The sequence below is a fragment of the Lagenorhynchus albirostris genome, chromosome X (assembly GCF_949774975.1).
Source record: "Lagenorhynchus albirostris chromosome X, mLagAlb1.1, whole genome shotgun sequence".
NCBI lineage: Eukaryota > Metazoa > Chordata > Mammalia > Artiodactyla > Delphinidae > Lagenorhynchus > Lagenorhynchus albirostris.
The window spans coordinates 115732780-115752983 of NC_083116.1; the positions used below are offsets into that span (position 1 = coordinate 115732780).

Sequence of the window (20204 nt, forward strand, 5' to 3'; positions counted from 1 at the left end):
GAGCAATCCAATAAAACAAAGAGTCTTTTCATCTAATGGTACTGGGTCAGTTGAACAGTCAGAGGCAAAACTGAACCTCTACCTAAACCTTATACCTTATAAAAATTATCTCAAAATGGATCATAGATTTAATTGTAAAACATAAAACTATAAAAGTTTGAGAATTAAACACAAGAGAAAATCTTTAGGACCTAGGCCTAGGTGAAGAGTTCTTAGACATCACACCAAAAGGACATTAAAGAAAAAAAAATCAGTCAGATTTCTTCTGTCAGAAGAAATTAAAAACTTCTGTGAAAAACCCTGTGAAGAGGATGAGAAGACAGGTTACAGACTCAGAGAAAATATTTGCTAACCACATGTCTGACAAAGGACTTGTATTCAGAATGAATCAAGGACTCTCAAAATGCAATAGTAAGCAGTCAAAAAATCCGATTAAAAATGGTTAAAAGATGTGAACAGCCATTTCACTGAAGAGGATATACAGATGGCAAATAAGCACGTGGAAAGATGTTCAACATCATTAGCCATTAGAGAAATGAAAATTAAAATCACAATGAGATAGTACTATGTATTCTAATATCTATTAGAATGAGCACTAGAATGGCTGAAACAAAAAAATAGTAGTAATGCCAAATGCTGGCAAGGGTATAGAGAAACTGGTTCTCTCAGACGCTGCTGGTGGGAATGTAAAAGGGTTCACCCAGTCTGGAAGATAGTCTAGCAGCTTCTTATAAAACTAACTTTGCACTTGCCACTTGTGACCCAGCAGTTGTATTCTTGGACACCTTGAAAATTTATGTCTGCACAAAAACCTGTACCGGAATGTTCGTGGCAGCTTTATTTATAATAGCCCCGAATTGGAAGCAATTTGAATGTCCTTCAGTGGGTGAATGGTTAAACACACTCCATTGTTATACAGCAGAAACTAACACAACATTGTAAAGCAATTATACTCCAATAAAGATGTTAAAAACAAAAAACACACTCCAGTCCATCCATTCAATGGAATACTACTCAGCAATAAAAAGGAATGAATACAGGCACCAACTTGGATGAATCACAAGGGCATTGTGCTTTGGGAATAAAGCCAATCTCAAATGTTATATACTATATGATTCCATTTATATTACATTTTCTAAATGACAAAATTACAGAGTTGGAGAACAGATTACTGATTGCTATGGGACAGTGACAGGGCGGGTAGAGGACTGGTGGAACTATAAAAGGGTAGCACAAGGGAGTTACTTTGTGGAGATGGAACAGTTCTGTATCTTGATTGTGATGGTGGTTACGCAAATCTATACGTTGGATCAAATTGCATAGAGTTACACACACACACACACACACACACACAGTTTTTGCATCAGGGCATGCAAAAACTGATGAGAGCTGAGTAAGAGGCATAGTGTAGTTATCAGTATTATACCCATGTCAGTTTCTTCCTTTTGCTATTGTACTCTAATCATATAAGATACCATCACTGGAGGAAGCTGGGTGAAGGGTTCATGGGACTCTGTGCACTATTTTTGTAAGTTCCTGTGAGTAAATAATTATTTCAAAATAAAAAGTTAAAAAAATAATGCCACTGGGTTTCACCTTTGGTTGTACCTAAGCATCCACTGAGGAGCTTTATAAAAATCCCGACATCCGGGCTGTACCCCAGACCCACCTGTATCTCTGCTCGTGAGTCCCAGCATTGGTATGTTTTAGGATTCCTAACTCTTGTTCTTGTTTTCCATTAAATTAAAAACAAACAAACAGGGACTTCCCTAGTGGTCCAGTGGTTAAGGCTTCGCCTTCCTATGCAGGGGGTGAGGGTTCCATCCCTGGTTGGGGAGCTAAGATCCCACATGCCTCGCGGCCAAAAAACCAAAAAACATAAAATGGAAGCAATATTGTAACAAATTCAATAAAGACTTTAAAAATGGTCCACATTAAAAAAAACCTTTAAATAAAAGCAAACAACCAACCACTTTCCCATCCTCTTTTCCTTACGCCATAGTTCTCCAGCCTGTCCTGGGTGTTCCAGTCATCTCTCCCGTGGTCAGATTCTGTCATCTGCATTGTGTTGTGTTGGGCATGGCTGGGATTTAGGGGAGCCCCGCCCACTGTGCAGGTACAGGGAGGTGTCACCATTTGACCTGTCTGTGGTTGGCCTGGAGAGCGGCAGAGCCAATGAGAGAAGCAGAACGGGAGGAGAGAAGAGTGGAGGAGGAAAGAAGTGGGTGCAGGCGAGAGGAGGTGGAGGGCCTCGGAGACAGTGTTGATGAAAGGGCCTGGGTGTAGGACACCGCCTGGCACGTCTCCTGGGGCAGGCTCATCCTGGGACTGCTCTGACGGCCGTCCTGCTTTTGCCTCACGTTGAGGCTCCAGTGACGATCCTGAAATACAAATCTGATCACATTCCTTTCCCCAGGCACTGCACATACTTTAAAGATCCTTCCTTGGCCTTTCCCTTGGTTTAAGCTGGAGACTAAACTCTTGAACGTGGTCAGCCCATGGGCTGCCGACCCCTACCTTTCTTTCTGGCCTTGTCTCCCACCTCCCCTCCCTGCACCCCATTAATGCCTTCTCTGCCTGGGAAACCATCCTCAACCTCCTGACTCTTATAAACACCCGTTTTCTGTGAGTCTTTGTGGTGCGATATTTCTCTCCTCAGTAGCACTTGTCACTCTTGGGATTTAAAATCTGTTTTTGTGGCTATTTGACGATGTCCCTCTTCCCTATGGCCTCTGTGCAGCATTGTGTCCTCGGTGCCTGGCGCACAGCAGTGCTTTTCCATATTTGTTGAATGGGTGACTATCTTTGTTGCTTGTTTCCCCACACTTGTGGTTATTGGCACCGTTGGAAACTTAGCCCTTACTCTTTGCACGGTAGTGGCAGTGGCCACTTAAATAACCCGTGGTCTTAAGCTGTGACTTCCAGAAGCGATACGGCCTGAGGATTGCCAAAGGAACTGATCCTCCTGGCCCCTGGGAAATGCAGCTGGGTCAAGTTCAGTGGTGGAGCTAGCAGTCGATTTGAAGATGGCATGATGAGCAGCGGTCTCAGGCTTCCATGTTGAATTGATGCTTATGTTCTTTGTTTTTTTACCAGCTTAGAGTTCATTGCCTGCTGACAAGATACCACATAGCCTTAAATTTGGGGGCTATAAGGATGTACGCAGTAATATAGAAAATACGTATGCTGTGAGTGAAAATGCAGGGTACATAATTGTATATGTAGCATGTTACACAAACTACCAAACAGTGTGTATAGGGGGAAAAATGCTAAAATGTTAATAGTAGGGGTTTTGGTTTCTTTATTTCTCAGATTTTTAAAAGTTTATTTAAAATGGAAAAGTATGTATTTTGATCTGATTTGTTTACTTCGCCTCAGGGATTGAGGTGCATTCATCCTTCAGCTTCTTGTGATTGGGGTAGCTCCCAGGTGTATGTTACTTTTTCTAAATTGTTGTTTTTTAAATCCCCCTAGTCTTCCAAGAGAATATCAGGTTAATGAAAGCAGCAAATGAGCTGGGTTAATGGACCCCTCGCTATGTAACTCGGTTTGAGTTTTTATCAGGTCTGTAGGTATCTGAGTGTGCAGTGATAAAGCATCTTTACTGACAGGGCGCGGGGCCCGCAGGGGCCGCGGTTGGACGCGATTGTGACGCAGGCGTGACGCGGGCGATTGTGACGCAGGCGTGACGCGGGCGGGCGTAGCCGCTGCCGAGGCACTCGCGCTGCTCCTGTCGCGCTCTGAGGCAGTCGTAGCTCCGCCCGTAACACCAGGCCCGGGCCACCCCCAGGCCTCTGCCGCCCGCTGCCCGCCATGGACGACTACGCGGCCCTGTCAGACACCGAGCTGGCTGCCTTGCTGCGCCAGTACAACATCCCACACGGGCCCGTCGTCGGTTCCAATCGGAAGTTCTACGAAAAGAAAATCTTCGAGTATGAGACCCAGAGGTGGAGGCTCTCGCCCTCTAGCTCATCGTCCTCCTCTTTGTCCCGTCGGTCCTCGGACTTAGATTCAGCGTCCGTGGACTCGGATGTGTACGATCTGCCCAAGAGAGAGGACGCCTTACTTTACCAGAGCAAGAGCTATAATCGTGACTACTGTGAGGAGAATTACTTGACCACCACGACTTACGGGGAGCCTGAGTCTGCGGGCACATCCGAGGGCTTCCGCCAGCCCTCGGCTTCGCTCCGTGGTGCTGACACCTTTCAGCACCAGGGTCGCGATGATGGTCTTTTCTCTTCCGAAGAGGAGGGCAACGATAGGGAACGCCCCGTGTATGGCCGGGACAGTGCCTACCAGAGCATCGCACACTACCGCCCAGCTTCCAACATCTCCAGAAGCTCCCTGGGCCTGTCCCGTTACCCCAGCTACTCCTCCACCTCTGCCGTGTCCTCGCCTTCATCTCCTCTTTCGTGGCTCGACCGCCGTGCCATCCGGCCAGAAGAGTGGGCCCCTGAGGCTGCAGAAGAGTGGGTCCCTGAGGCTGATCTGGGCGAGGATCACGAGCTCCCACTTTGGAGCGACCTGCTTCAAGTTCTGATATTTACTCTAATATTGTATCTTCTCTATCGCTGCTTGCTGGCCTAGGATAGCGACCCCTTCCGGGCGGAGCCCTAATGCTCTGGCTTTGTGGCTTGGGGCCAGCTGATATTTGAAGTCCTACATGACTGCCTTAGCAGTGTTTTCTGGGGGAGGGGGGTTGGGGCTTATTATGCATGTTCTAGCTTGGGGGTGCTGGGACAGGGGCAGTGTAGCAAACACTGCCTTCCCCGGCCTTGTGCTGTCAGGGAGGCAGCAGGCCTGGGCCTCTGCAGCATGGTGGGCCTGGACAGGTGTTCCTCTGGAGCCTCCTGGCCCTACTTGCCTCTGACCCTTAGGGCCTAGGAGGGCAAGAGCCTTCTCCTGGAGAGAAGAACATGGGTGTCATCATTGCATGCCTCCTATTCATTCACCTCATTGGGGGGGATTAACCAAAGGCCACCCTGACATTTCCACAGGCAATAAAAAGACCGTTCACTTAAAGAAAAAAAAGAAAGCATCTTTATTTTATCACAGATGGTGACTCAGAGCGCTGGTTTTGGGGTCAGAGAGCTAAGAGCTGAGCTCTCCCACCTTGGGCAAGTTATTTAAGCTTTCTGAGTTTCTTTCATTCATTTATCAAATGTTTATTTTGTGTTTGCTGTGTTATAGGCACCAGGGAAGACACTGAACAAATCAGACAAAAATCCTTGCTCTTGTGTGACTTACATATAATGAATAAGTTATATAGTATTTGGAGGGAAAAAAAGCAGGGGAGGGGGAATATGAATGTTGGGAATGGGATTGCAGTTTGTGATAGGGAGGCCAGCAAAGGCCTCACTGAAAAGGTAACCTTTAAGTCAGGAGTTGAGGAAGTGAGCAGGGGAGCCCTGTGGGGATCTGTGGGAGAGCCTTTCAGGCAGAGGCAATAAATAGCACATGCAAAGGCCCTGAGGAGGGAAAGTCCCTGGTGCATTGGAGAAACAACAGAGACCACTGTGCTGGAGAGGAGACAACCAGGGAAGAGCAGCAGGGGATGGGCTTAGAGGTCACGGGGCCACTGTAAGCCCTGGGACTCTGAGTGAGATGGGAAGTTTTCACGGCAGCAGTGGAGTGATTTGGCCGGGGATGCTCTCACTGGTTCCTTCTGGCTGCAGTGTTGAGAACAGACTGCAAGGGGCAAGGGTGGAATCAGGGAGGGCAGTTTGGAGGCCAATGCAAGAATCCAGGGGAGACCAGTAGAGAAGTGGTCAGATTCTGGATACTTCTGAAGTTAGAGCCCCCAGGATTTGCTGAGAAGGCTGGATGTGTATTTTGAGAGAGGGAGAGAGGAGAGAAGGGTGACCCTAAGGTTTTTGTACTGAGCCCTGGCAAGCAGTTTGAGGAGGTGAGTCTGGATTTCAAGGGGCAGGGCCAGGCTAGAGATAGGAATTTGGGGGTCCTTCAAAGATCAAGATCACCAGGGGCGAGAGTGTGGTCAGAGGCGAGAGGAGTCTTGGGTCCTCCAGTGTTGAAAGTGAAACCAGAATTGAGACTGACAGGGAGTGGTCAGAAGGGGAGGAGAAGAGCCAGGCAAGTGAATGTTCTGGAAGGTAGGAGGAGAAGGTGCTTCAGGTCAGGGGGAGAGAGTGGTCACTTGGGCCCGGGCCCTCTCCGCAGGTGGCTCCCAGCGTGGGGCATGAACGGCAAGGGGGGTTCTGGGTGGGGGGAGGTGGCTGGGCCCAGATCGCTGCCCATGGCGAGCAGTGGAGCAGCCTCGGATGGTTCCTCTGCCTCTGACGCAGCTGCTGCTTCTTTTTTTTTGATAATTTTTCTTTTGGCCGTGCTGCGCGGCATGCAGGATCTTAGTTTCCCAACCAGGGATCGAACCCACGCCCCCTGCAGTGGAAGCAAGGAGTCTTAACCACTAGACGGCCAGGGCAGTTCCTGAAGCAGCTTCGTCATCTGTGAAAGGAGACAGTACTCAGATCCTGGTAGAGTTTTTGTAAGGGCTGCAGTTATTTTCTCACGTGCCAGGTACTGGGGAGCTCTGGGAACACAAGGATGAATAAATAATAATGTATGTTAAGTCCAGCTACACATTATGAATATTGTTATTAATAATGATGAGCACCTGGCATAAGGGGAGCTCAGGGTAGGGGCTTTCCCCCCCACCCTTCCAGAATGAGTCCAGGTTTGGGCATATAAATGAAAATTGCTAGTATGCTTAACCGCAAAATATAACACTCTCCTATTATGTTCATGCATTTAAGTACAGAATGTCTCTAAGGTTTTAAAAAATGTGATCGGTAGTACTGGAGCTCTTAAATCATATTGTAAGAGTTAGAATTGAAAAAAAAAGTTAGGTTCACATGCCCGCCAAATGTACGAATTCTTCAGGCTGATAAATTTCGAGGTGAAAAAAAAGTTGGCGTCTCCAAAAACAGGGAGCAGAACATTCCAAGTTTATAGCACAAAGTAAATTTGATGCATTGTATAAAATCTTTATTTAAGGAGCCCTTAAGGAATGTATACCATCTTCCAAAGTTTATTGAAGAACATGAAATGGAATCATTGGTAGTTGTTTAAAATAAAAATGGTAATTTTTAGAATAAAAGTTTTCATATGTGAACAAGTTGCATGATAACTAAACTTCTCCGTTTTAGATTTTCAACTCATCCATTTGACTTTTATTTGATGATGACCTTTTTAAAAAAATTGTTTATTTATTTTGGCTGCATTGGGTCTTTTTTGCTGTGCGCGGGCTTTCTCTAGTTTCAGCGAGTGGGGGCTACTCTTCGTTGTGGTGTGTGGGCCTCTCATTGCGGTGGCTTCTCTTGTTGCGGAGCACGGGCTCTAGGCGCACGGGCTTCAGTAGTTGTGGCACGCGGGCTCAGTAGTTGTGGCTCGCAGGCTCTAGAGCACAGGCTCAGTAGTTGTAGCACACAGACTTGGTTGCTCCACGGCATGTAGGGATCTTCCTGGACCAGGGCTTGAACCCGTGTCCCCCACATTGGCAGGCGGATTCTTAACCACTGCGCCACCAGGGAAGTCCCGATGATGACCTTTTAAAAATCATATTTTCATTTAAGGTTTCTTTATATATGTAAAAACGTCTGTAGCATGGGTAATATTGAAAAGCTGATCTTCCCCCTTCCCCACAATACATTGTGTGCTGGAAGAGAGCCTGTTGTTGTGCCCTTGTCTTTCTACTAAGTCATTTCATTCAGCCTCTTCTGCTGTGATCTGTGAGCCTGGTGAGGTCAGCCACATTCAGCACGTCCTTACTGCGGTCTGTGCCCAGGACTCAGCGGGCTTTGACCTGGAGCAGTTTGTGCCCAGTGATCTAGAAGCTGGAGTCTGCATTTATTAGCCCCAAGACCTTGGGGAACCTATTTAATCCCTATGCCCAGGTATCCATTTATTTCCTCCTGTGAAAAATGGGAAGGCCACAATGGTATACCTCTTTGTTAGTGTCCTTGGAAGGATGCATGAGATCACATGTGTAGGGCAACTCACAGGAGTGTTTGATACTTATTAATCAGTTAACAAATATTAGCTATTAATAGAAGTATTCAACCACTCTGAGAGACTGGAAAAATACAGAGATGGTGTTTGTCAGTTGGATGCTGTGGGCAGCGGTGCTGAGCTGGAGGTAGGGGTGCAGGTTTTCTTTGTGGTGGGGGAAGTAGCAGCCCTGGAAGATGGAAGGGTGGGGGAGCTGTGCAGGGAGGGCCACAGTCTGCGATGCCCTTCGTCCCAGTCAGCCTGGCAGGGAGCTTCTGAGCCAAGGCTGCCCAACGGAGGACCAGAAATGGGCAGAAACAGGCAGAAGTGGCCAGGCGCTGACACTCCCTGCCTGCCCCCCAGGGCAGTGATTGGCAGGGGCTGCGGAGGGGAGCGCGACCTCAGCTTGAAAGCAGCCTAGGATCTGGGGCAGATGCTGAAGACAGGAGGTCTGTCCTGAAGGGGCATGTGGGCAGCACACCTCAAGGGCTGCCCAGGAGATGTTTCATTTCACTTTAGTTTCTTAACTCCCAAGGGGCTTTGAAATAATGTGTTTCCCCCTGCCCCCAGGCTCAGGGGTAAATTTCATCATCTTTCTGCCACTGAGGAACATGAGACAAGAAGTTCTCGAGGGAGCTTCAGGGAGAGTAAAGGTGAAAATGTGAATGTCTCTTTAATATGTGGTCACCGCATACGTTAACACGAAAGCCACACACAGATGTATTTAGCTCCTTGTGGAATGAGGTGCATGTCGTTGGCCCCTTTTCGCCCTTCGCTGCCTGTTTTGCTCGTCATGAAGGAAGGAGTGTTTCATTTGTTGTCATCCTCCCTCTGGGACCACCACGTTTGTCTCAAGAAAACCGACAAAGAGATGATATCCTGTGTCTGGGTGTCCGGGTGGAAAACAAAGCGGGCTGGCCTGCGTTTGTGAGCCAGGAGGTTGTCCGAGCCAAACCACATCCTGCCCCGGCTTTCTTGAGGCAGGTGGTCCCAGATGGAGGCCTAGAGCGAGGAGCCGTGGACCTCGCTCCCCCGAGAGACCTGGGACGCTGCTCCGTTCCCAGGTGGTGTGGGGACACTGTGACCGCTGTCTCCTCTTACACCCAGCCTTTCTTCGAAGGAGGCAGGACAGCTCATTGGTGGCCGTGCTGAAGCTCTCAGGGCTGTAATTTTCCTGGCTGTAAAACAAGGCCATGGTCAAGATCTGAGATAACTAGTTTCAGTACAGTGGGGGGCCGGGTTACAATGAAAAAGGACCGGTTTTTGCACATCATGGAAGAAAAAAATAAATTCAAATTGTATTTAAAAGATTTACCATAGATGTGCATTTTAGTCATGACTGTAATAACTATAATTGGCATTGATGTGTTAAAACGTGAATATGTTCTTAGCAAGGCCGTGCGTGTTTGGACAGCATCTCATTGTCTGCAACATGATGCCAGCTGCTGAAGGCTTAGGTTACTCAGGATTTGTTTTCTGACCACATACGATTCATAGTAAAGAAACGGCATTCAAATCAATAGGTTGGCAGATTATGGGCAAAAGATTCACCATGAGTGTTTAACACCATAATCATTATCAAGTTATAACTGCTAGACCTGTAGTCACACTGTACTATTGAGGCCTTCATGGGCACAAATAGAAAAGGAATCAGGTTTATTGCTGTCGTTCTGTAACTGCTCACAGCTTGGCTTGTATTCAATCTTTAACTATTCCTCTCAGTGGCAAAATCGTGAGTGTGTGCACAACTTTTTTCTCTCCAAGTCTTGAAACTGGAATAATTGCCAACCTGACTACAAAAAAAGTACATCTGCCATATGAAAGTAGCTTCGGCTATTCTGTGTTAAATGAATAATTATGACACTAGGCTCTGGTGGCACATAATATGAATTTTGAAACACATTTGAAACTGGAGCATGTCAGGTTTGTGTGGTTTCAACTGTTGAGAAATTGCTTCTTTGTGCTTATTGATATTTTTTTTCAGGGAACACTCTGTTATTTGGTTCAAAATGTCACATGACAGATGATCTCTTTGGTACATATAATCCGTGCAATTATAGTGTGAGCTTCTCCTGTCAGTGGTGGTTAAAAATCCATATACCTTTCTCTTACCTCTGATATATATATATATATATATATATATATATATATATATATTTTGCTGTACGCGGGCCTCTCACTGTTGTGGCCTCTCCCGTTGCGGAGCACAGGCTCCGGACGCGCAGGCTCAGCGGCCGTGGCTCACGGGCCCAGCCGCTCCGAGGCATGTGGGATCTTCCCTGACCGGGGCACGAACCCGTGTCCCCTGCATCGGCAGGCGGACTCTCAACCTCTGCGCCACCAGGGAAGCCCCGACCTCTGATATTTTTAATTCAGTTTAACTCATCCCTTTATTAAAGCTTGAATTTGAATGGGTTCCATTAACAGGTATTTTTTAAAAATATTTATCTTTATTTTTGGCTGCGTTGGGTCTTTGTTGCTGCTTGTGGGCTTTTCTCTAGTTGCAGCGAGCGGGGGCTTCTCTTGTTGTGGAGCACGGGCTCTAGGCGCGCAGGCTTCAGTAGTTGTGGCCCTCGGGCTCAGTAGTTGTGGCTTGCAGGCTCTGGAGCACAGGCTCAGTAGTTGTCTCACACGAGCTTAGTTGCTCCGGGGCCTGTGGGATCTTCCCGGAGCAGGGCTCAAACCCGTGTCCCCTGCATTGGCAGGCAGATTCTTAACCACTGTGCCACGAGGGAAGCCCCATTAACAGGTATTTTAAGGTGACCATCAGTCTGGGGTGCTGCCAACTGTCAGCCTAACATCATCCCCAGCCCTTGAGCTGGAGGTGCAATTTAATTTCGAGCCTGTTGCAATGCAGGGATGTAGCTGTTGTGTAAACAGCTCTGGTAACGACATAGCACAGTTGACAAGCGATGGTTCTCAGGCAGGGGAAAGTGTGTTATTTAGCTGTCTAACTGGTCACTCTGATTCCAGTTCTACCTGGGGTACATCTAGCAGAGCCACACATGGTAATTAAAGCTATAGATTCATCATTGGTGGAGTCATCCCATTTAAGGCTCATTACAGCCAAACTTAGGCCTGTCTTCATTCATTACAATAAAAGCCAAACGCATCCACCTTACTTAAAATGGTATTTCCTTTTTTTCCTTTTAATTGGCATGTGCAAGTGAATACTAAAGCATAAAATTAATTAAAAGTCAACCTCTTTGCTAATGCAACGTACCGTAGGGCCCTTCTTGGCCTGTGCCAGGCATTTGCCATTCCCAGACTGCGTGGTCACGCAGGCTCCTCTCAGCCCTGTAACCCACCATGGGGTCTGTTGTGATGGCAGAGATTGGTAGGTTATTCATGTCTACCCGCTTTTTCCCCAGAGTGGCTAGAATGGTCGTAAGTATAGAGAAGAAGTGTGTTAAATATTCATCTAGTTTAATTGAATTTAATGTACAATCCTTAAGATTAATCTGAAGTTTTGGAGTCATTAATGGTTCATTCTTTTTCATAGCGTATAATTTACTTGCTATTATCTAAGGTAGTGAATTATTTAAGTAAAAGGGAAAGTTCTTTGCATGAGATGGATCTTACCAAGCCATTGCTGCTTTCATTCATATGCGATTAACGGTTATATTAAATTAGGAATGCAGGTAAGGGGAGGTGTGGCAGTCCGAGGTTTGCGATGTTAGCTTCCCACGTGTTGCCTGATATACTGCAGCCTGGGATCCAGCACTTGCGGAATGACCTATGCTCCACAGGCACATGCATTAGTAACTTCAAATTCCCATGAATATGAATAATAATGGTTGGCTATCGGTTTAAAGGACAGTGAACCAATTAACATGTAATATTGTCATATACTTTGATTTATAAACATGCACAAATTGTTCTCTTTCAGGACATTAATTTTTCTATTTTAGTTTCTTCTTTTAGTTCTGTAACACTAAATTTTAATGGTATTGGGGTGATTTATGTATTTTCATGACAGTTTCTGAAGTGTTGCCAAAAATGATGGTTGTTTTTTAAAATTCAGGTGATTTCTATATATTGTTGAACAAGAACCAAATGTTGTATACATATCTCAGTCTATTTATACAATAGTGCTGTTTTCCACCGTGGCCACCCACACCTTGATCTTGAAATGTCCCTGAACTATTAAAATAATAGAAGGGCACGAGAATATAAACAACATCTACCTACCCACCACCTAGTTTTATCAAATGTTACCATTTTGTCATACTTACTTTTGATTCTTTAAAAACCAGTGAAGAGACTTCTGGTTTCAGCTCAGAGATGTAGAGAGCTGCAAAAACGTCCCTCCCACGCTTACAAGAAAAAATCTGGACAGACTAGAAATTAATAGAGAACTGAGTTCGCAGAGCAGACGGCCATTTCAAAATCTGGAGAGAGAGGGGGGCACTTTCTGAGACAGAAGACTTTTGTTTACTAGAGACAGAAGCCACCAGACACCATAGCAGTAGGTAGAAAGATGAAGCTGAAGTTTTGACAGATTGCCGGAGGCTGAGTGTGGGCTAACCTGAGTGTGAAGCTCCTGGAGGCAGCACTGGGGTAGAAGGGGGTCCCACCCTTTTGCAGGCTTTCCCTCCAGGAGCCCCACCTGGCTCTCACAGGGGAGACTGAGGAAAATCCAGAGAAAACTCACGGTGTGGGCTGGGGGTACTGGCTCAGGAGCCACTGAGAAATCCACTCAGACCCTTGTCCCTTAAGGAACAAAAGGCTTATTCTGCAGGGGGAAGGACATGGTCTGAGGGCACTGGTGAAATGCCATTGCAGCTGGGGGAAGGAATTCCACTCAGCCCCAGCCCCCCACCTCACCTAAGAAAAAGTCTTAATCTGCATGGAGAAGGGCATCAAGGCTGTGGACTAAGAACGCTGGAGAGCACCCCCTGCAGCTGGGGAAAAGGGGTGGCGGAGCTCTGTCCCCGGAAGAGGGGCAGAAGCTGTTGTGAAGGGGAACCCTCACCTCCCAGACACAGGCCCCGGCCCCATGTGCACTCCAAAGACTGAGGAGAACCTATTCTCCCCCCCAGCATGCTAACAAGCCTTCAGGAGTAACAACAATGGATCATAGCAGGGAGAGCTGCTAGAGACAGGCTCTCTCTGGGGAGCAGTACAAAGGGAAACCCCAAAGCCAAGAGGAGGACCAAAAAAAGAAGATCACTAGAGGAATTTGAAGTTTCTGATGTCCATAGGAACAACCCACGTCAACATAGCCGAACTGTTGACTAGATTAACATAAATCCCCATACTAAGGGCTCATTGACCTCAGTAGTTACTGCTCTATACAAAATGTCTGGCTTTTAACCAAAAAATTACAAGCCATGCCAGAAGGCAAGAAAATGCAGTCTGAAGAGACAAAGCAATCATCGGAACCAGACGCAGATATGACACAGCTGTTGAAACTATCAAACACATATATTACCTAGCTCTGTACACTGAATGCCCTTCGTGTGCCAGGTGCCATTTTAGGAATGTGCTTCACAAGGTCTGTGCCCTTGGAGAGCGTACATTGTAACAGAGGAAAGAGAGCCTAACTGCAGACAAGCAAAAAAAAAAAAAAACCCAAACAAACTGTAAACCATGAAACATGCAACAAAGAAATACAGGAGGGGGAAAGGATAGAGTGACTGACCGGTGGAGTGTGAGCTGTTTCAGCCAGAGTCATCAGAGAAGGCCTCTTGGGGGAGGTGACATTGTAGTTCACACCTGAGTGATGAGGAGGTTCCTGTCATTACTCGGGCCATCTAAGTCGAGAACAGCCAGTGCAAAGGCCCTGAGGCATGAACAAGCTTGGCTCCCCTCAGCTTTAGAAGGTCACAGCGCTAGGGAGATATTGCTGATGAGAGCGACCCTTGCAGCTGAGTCACTGTCAAGGCTAAACCCAGGGAGGAAGTAGTGGGTGGGTTCTCTCCTGCTCTCATTCTTCTTCTCTTTTTTAAACACAGACAGTAATTACTCCTCTCCCCTACCCCGCCCCATTTTGAGGGACGGGGAGAGCCTATTTTACCTTTTTTATAACCACTTCAGGACCTGGCACAGAGCGAAAAGGAATGTGAATTTGCTGTTGTGAGTAGAGGCCTTATTATCTATCCAGTAACGGTGTATTACTTACTCCTCTCCTAATTGTAGGGAATGTGCATTAACTCAGCTAATCCTCACCCCAACCCCACCCCAGGTAGTGATTATTCCTGTATTACAGACAGAAAACTGAAGCCCACAGCAGTTACCTGACTTGATGGAGATTGCAGCTGTATTATAGGTCAGGCTTGGTATCTGAACACCAGTAGCCCGACTTCTCATGATTGCCTCGTAAGAACTAACTGGAAGGATGGGTGTTCTGAAAATGAGCCTCTGGTGGGGGGAAAAATAAAGGAACATTGCTGTTTAATTCTTAGGGCAACTCAGTTTACGTTAAAGTGTTGGCTAGTGAAACTGCCCAGGGAAGTGGATTTAATAAATACACTGAATGATCTATCATTTGTTCATTTGTTATGAGTGCTTAAAAACAGATGAAAATGGGTAGCTTAAACAGTTTCAACATCCCAATTCCCTCTGCTCTCTTACTACTACATATATTACTATGTAGTATTAATACTGTGAAGGCAATTGTCTGGCATTTGCCTACCCAGAATGTTCTGGAAAGCAGCATTTGTGATCTCAATAAGTGTTATGTCATTGGTACCAGTCTGCTGTTTTGTAGAATGCATTTTTCACCTGCTCAAATGCTTTTCATAATTTTTTCTATAATAATGCTTATCCACTGAGAATAAATGTCATAATATAAATAAACCATATTAAGTACACGATTTGAGGGGGAGAACTTTACATATTCATTGATTTCTTCCTTTCTTTTCTTTTTTTTTTTTTTTGCCATTAGAGGAAAGAAAAAAGAACTTTCCCGCAAGCACCTCTCTTGATACAACCAGAAGGTTGCTCGTGTTGGGTAATGAAACATTCGTTGAAGGAAATGCAATCTGGGTGGAGTGTTCTCTAACCAGTAGTAATAATTGAGCACCTCCTGTGTACATAGTTCTCTTATCTGTATCATTTATGGTACTACATACTGGGAGGGAAAAACAGCAAACTCCTATACAACATTTCTTTTTTTTTCTTTAACATCTTTATTAGAGTATAATTGCTTTACAATGGTGTGTTAGTTTCTGCTTTATAACAAAGTGAAACAGTTATACATATGTTCCCCTATCTGTTCCCTCTTGCGTCTCCCTCCCTCCCACCCTCCCTATCCCACCCCTCTAGGTGGTCACAAAGCACCGAGCTGATCTCCCTGTGCTATGCGGCTGCTTCCCACTAGCTATCTATTTTTACATTTAGTAGTGTATATATGTCCATGCCACTCTCGCTTCGTCCCGGCTTACCCTTCCCCCTCCCCATATCCTCAAGTCCCTTCTCTAGTAGGTCTGCTCTTATACAGCATTTCCCATGGACCAGAGAGTTTAAGTAACTTGCCCAGGGGAGAACAAATACTCAATGCCAGAGCTGAATTTGAACCTGTTGGTGGTTTAATTCGAGTCCATGCTCTCTCACTCCTGATTGTACTATGGTACAGGGGTACAGGATTGTCTGGGTGGCCTTGGCTACATTAAAACAACAACTGGACTTCCCTGGTGGCGCAGTGGTTAAGAATCCGCCTGCCAATGCAGGGGACACGGGTTCAAGCCCTGGTCTGGGAAGATCCCATGAGCTGCGGAGCAACTAAGCCCGTGTGCCACAACTACTGAGCCTGCACTCTAGAGCCCGCGAGCCACAACTACTGAGCCTGCGTGCTACAACTACTGAAGCCCATGTGCCTCGAGCCCGTGCTCTGAAACAAAGAGAAGCCACGGCATTAAGAAGCCCACGCACCGCAACGAAGAGTAGCCTCCGCTCGCCACAACTAGAGGAAGCCCGCGCGCAGCAGTGAAGACCTAACACAGCCAAAAATAAATAAATAAATTTTAAAACAACAACAACAACAATGCAGAGCTTAATTAGCATGAGGGGTACCGGGTACCATAATCTGTCAGGTTCTAAGAACCTGCTAGAAATCTTTGCTGAGCTGGGTGTTAGGCTACTGAGAGATTTTTTTTTTTTAATATGCAGCTACATTCACTTGGAACCACGACTTCCTGTGAAGGCCTTATGATGTTATTTGAACAAGAGAAATAAGCTTATGAATTTTTAAAAAGTTTCTTGAAGTATATTGATTTTTAAGAATGGATGCAATTAATAGTTCTCATGAGTCCTAAGAATTATTCACCTTGGCGTGCTTTGGGTCCACGTAGAGCTCTTTAATATTCAAAGACTTTGCAGGTCCTGCTGCTGTGCCCATGTAGGAGTCGAATGTGGCTGGTAGCTTTAAACATGCGCAGTAATGTAAGTGTTGACGCTGCCAGCACAAATGGAAAAATGTATTGCTTTTATTGAAAAAACAGGCTGTGTCTAGTCTTTTGACTCCCTTTACATTTAATCTAATAGTTTCTGGGAGGGTGGGAGGGAGGGAGCGGGATTTGGCCCTTTTGTCGTTCATCAGTAAGATCCTGACAAACTGTGGGATGTGAATTCTGATGGTGATCTCCCACTGCTGCGTCTCTCACTTGTGAAGGGGAAACAAATAAAACACAGCCTAGGAGACTGTGAAGCCAGGTGATGGTATAGCCCGAGCTTCTCAAGCTCTATCGTGCCTTCCAGCTTTCCAGATCCGTCCTTTCCCATCTTGTTAAAATGCAGATTCGGATTCAGGGGGTCTAGGCTGGGTGAATGGGGGAAGGCCGAGATTGATGCTTCTTTTAGTAACAAGGGTGTAACTGACCCTTTTCACCCAGCCCTCTATTTTGGGGCTGTCTTGATCCCCTGAATCACCTGGGGGAGTTTGAACACCATGGATTCCCAGTCCACACACCAAACTGATTGGATTAGAGTCACAGGGGCTGAGGCTAGGCAGGTATTTAGGGAGAAAAAAAAAGCTACTGAAGTGATTTGGTAATAAATCTGTCACCTTTGTTTTTCTTTTGGTAGGGGAGAAGGGGGATAATGACAGCTTTGAAAACTTCACTGTTGGAATCAGATTGAGATGTTTAAAGACAAACTATCTGACATCCCAAGGGCTTCCTGTTTGATCTAAACTCCCTGAGAAAGCCCGCCCACCCCGGCCCGCCAAGGGAATTGACCAGTTCTTGATTGTGCCCAGGCTGGCTTAAATCAGGGAGCATAGAGAAAAAGGAGAGTACTTAACGGTTGGTTTGCTGACCTGCTCAGCATTAGATAATGTCTGTGAAGGTTCCCGGAGTGTGTCCAGGGAAGCTGGGACCCAAATATGGGAAAGAGGAGTCATGATTATGAGGTAGGAGTTGAAATCACCGTTGTGAATATTTGAAGTGTTGTTTCAGCTCTTTCCTCGCTCCTGTGTTGGAGTTTCATTTGTGGTGGTGTTCCGAGAGCGAGAGCCGGGACAAGCAGGAGGGCTGGGCCGTATCTTTGTTGTGATGGAGCGCCAACTCCACGGTGGGTTTCTGCAGGTTGTTCCTTTCACAGAGTGACTTTTTCTTTTTTTTGAACACTGAGACTCTCCAGGAACTGGCTTTTTAACATTTCTTAAATTTTGCTATTAATCTTTTCCCCTGAGATCTGCAGGAAGATCAGACACCAGGTGGAGACGATCTTGCCAACATTCCTGCATCTATTGGGTCCCTTTTAAAATGTGTAGTCTTGCTTTAAAACCAAGTGTTTCCCATTCTTGTTGCATTTGTGACTTTTGGTACCCCAGCTCCTTACCTTGTCTAAGGGTTAAAAATAAATAAGGACACCCCATAATCAGAAAAAATAGTCAGACATTCCTGCCCTTCCTTTGCTTGAAAGCTTGTACACAGTGAGAGAGATGCTGTGCACTGTCACCATTACCTTCTGCATCAGGGAGCGTTTGAGCCAAGAAGCAGAAGTGCTCAGCATGGTCGGAGACAGGGATTTCTTACAGGGTGGCTTGTACATGTTGTGGGCACCTGTGTCCCTTGCTGAGCCTGAAGTCGCTCTAGGAAAGTGGGTGTGGGCGGGAGCCAGGACATGCAGGACCTACCTCTGGCTCTCCCACCCCCAATGTCAATGACACAAGGGACCTATAGGAGAAGCTGGTGTCCTTCCCCAAAGAGAAAGCTCAGACCAGTTCAGTGGGTGTCCATCAAGTGTCTGTCATGTCTGGAGTGCTGTTCTAGGCCCTGGAGTCTAGCCTGGTGGGAGAGATAGACCCAGAAACATACTTTTTCAACCCATTGTGACAAGCAGTCAGTCTGCTCAGGGAACCCAAAGGGAGAGGACCTAAGAGCTGGGGTACGTACGATAGGAAGGACTAGATCAGTGAAGAGGACAGCTAGAGCGAGCTAGGAAGCAGGTGCCGTGTGAGCAGAGGCAGAGGGGAAACAATTTGATGAGTTTCTGGAAGTGAGCCTCGCCTGCGAGTAAAATGGGAGCTGGGGAAAGTGAGGTCGGGAGGTGACAGGGACCTTGCGTCCCTTTGTAAGGAACTTGGATTCTACCAGGAAGCACTGAAGGAAGGATTTTAAGCAGGGGCATGCTGCCATCAGGTGTGGATGGAGGAAAAGTCTCCTCAACCTGTGACTTCTCCTGAATGAGCATCTGCTCCCATGTAGCTTTTTTTAAAATAAATTTATTTATTCATTATATTTATTTTTGGCTGCGTTGGGTCTTCTTTGCTGCGCGCGGGCTTTCTCTAGTTGCGGCGAGCGGGGGCTACTCTTCGTTGTGGTGCGTGGGCCTCTCATTGCGGTGGCTTCTCTTGTTGCGGAGCACGGGCTCTAGGCGCGCGGGCTTCAGTAGTTGTGGCTCGTGGGCTCTAGAGCGCAGGCTCAGTAGTTGTGGCGCACGGGCTGAGTTGCTCCGCAGCATGTGGGATCTTCCCGGACCAGGGCTCGAACCCGTGTCCCCTGCGTTGGCAGGCGGATTCTTAACCACTGCACCACCAGCGAAGTCCCCCCTTTTTTTTTAAACAGCTCTATTGAGATCTAATTTATATACTGTAAAATTTACCCATTAGAAGTGTCCCATTCAGTGGTTTTTAGTATATTTACAGAGTTGTGTAACCATCACCACAATCTAATTTTTGAACTTGTCCATCACCCCCAAAGGAAACCTTGTGCCCGTTTGCAGTCACTCCCATTTCCACGCCCAGCCCTAGGCAACCACTCATCTTTGTAATTTCTCCCTTTTCTTTAACATTAAGCGGAATGTTTTCTGTGAGTGTTTTATTAACTTTAGAGGAGTCTCTTTTGCCAAATTACAAACTCTTGCTCTTGGCTCCGCAGACCGTTCCTGTCAGCGGTGCTTTAGATCACATGTAACAGAAACCTCTCTGGGACTGGATTAAACATGGATATTTGTTATCTCAGTAATCGGGAGGCTACAGGTAGGGTGGACCCTGAGGGCAGTGTGATCAGCTGCTTAATGTGATATCATAGACCTGTGTTCTTGCTGTCTCTCCACCATGGTATCGGTCTGGCAGTAGTTTCACCCAAGGGCTGGTTTCTCTGGTTGTAGGATGGCATCCTTTGGCGGGGAAGCGGGGCCCTCTGCTTCCTTGTTCATAGCTGGTATGTAGGAGGAGGCCTTTCCTGCAGTCTGATTGGGTGAGCTGAGTTCCTGTTGCCCACCCTGAACCAATAATTGGTTTGCAATTAATTAGGCTGCCACTCCGGAGCTGGGAATGGGCTCTATGGGGGATAGGTGGGCACCTGTGACCAAGAGTGGACTCTGCTGGGTAGGCTTGTGAGTAATGGTACCTGAGCATTTTTGAAGCTGACCCTAGCCTTACGTCTCTGTGAAAAGTGTCATCAATTCAGATCTCACAAGTTCAGGAGTTCCTCACAGTCTGGTCAGGGAGTGCTCTGAAGTTTACCTTTGGATGATGTAATAGTGTGGGCAGTAGTGGGAATGGTGGTAACATTAACTTATGTGGGATATTAATGATTTAAGTCTCTTTAGAAAAACCTGTTTGCTTTAGGATAGAAATATTTAAATGTCACTAGTAGTAAATAATAGAACATCATTCTTATCTAGTTATTAAGTTAGCCCGTTGGAATCTCTCCCGGAGGAAAAAAAATAAAATCCTGTCCCGAATATGTCAGTTTTCGAGTTACTATATGAACTTGGAATTAACAAAAATTGACTTTCTTTCAAGTGTA

At 46.3% G+C, this 20204-nt stretch overlaps 2 protein-coding genes across 5 annotated transcripts in view; both read left to right on the forward strand.

The window, feature by feature from the left end:
• SH3KBP1 (SH3 domain containing kinase binding protein 1) overlaps positions 1 to 20204 on the forward strand; it is a 344191-nt gene that overhangs the window by 62319 nt on the left and 261668 nt on the right. The gene's annotated exons all lie outside the window — the stretch shown is intronic.
• LOC132512887 (emerin-like) lies at positions 3146 to 4699 on the forward strand. The gene has a single exon (XM_060136888.1). It carries the CDS (start codon positions 3814 to 3816, stop codon positions 4585 to 4587), a length of 774 nt encoding a protein of 257 aa, XP_059992871.1. The 5' UTR covers positions 3146 to 3813; the 3' UTR covers positions 4588 to 4699.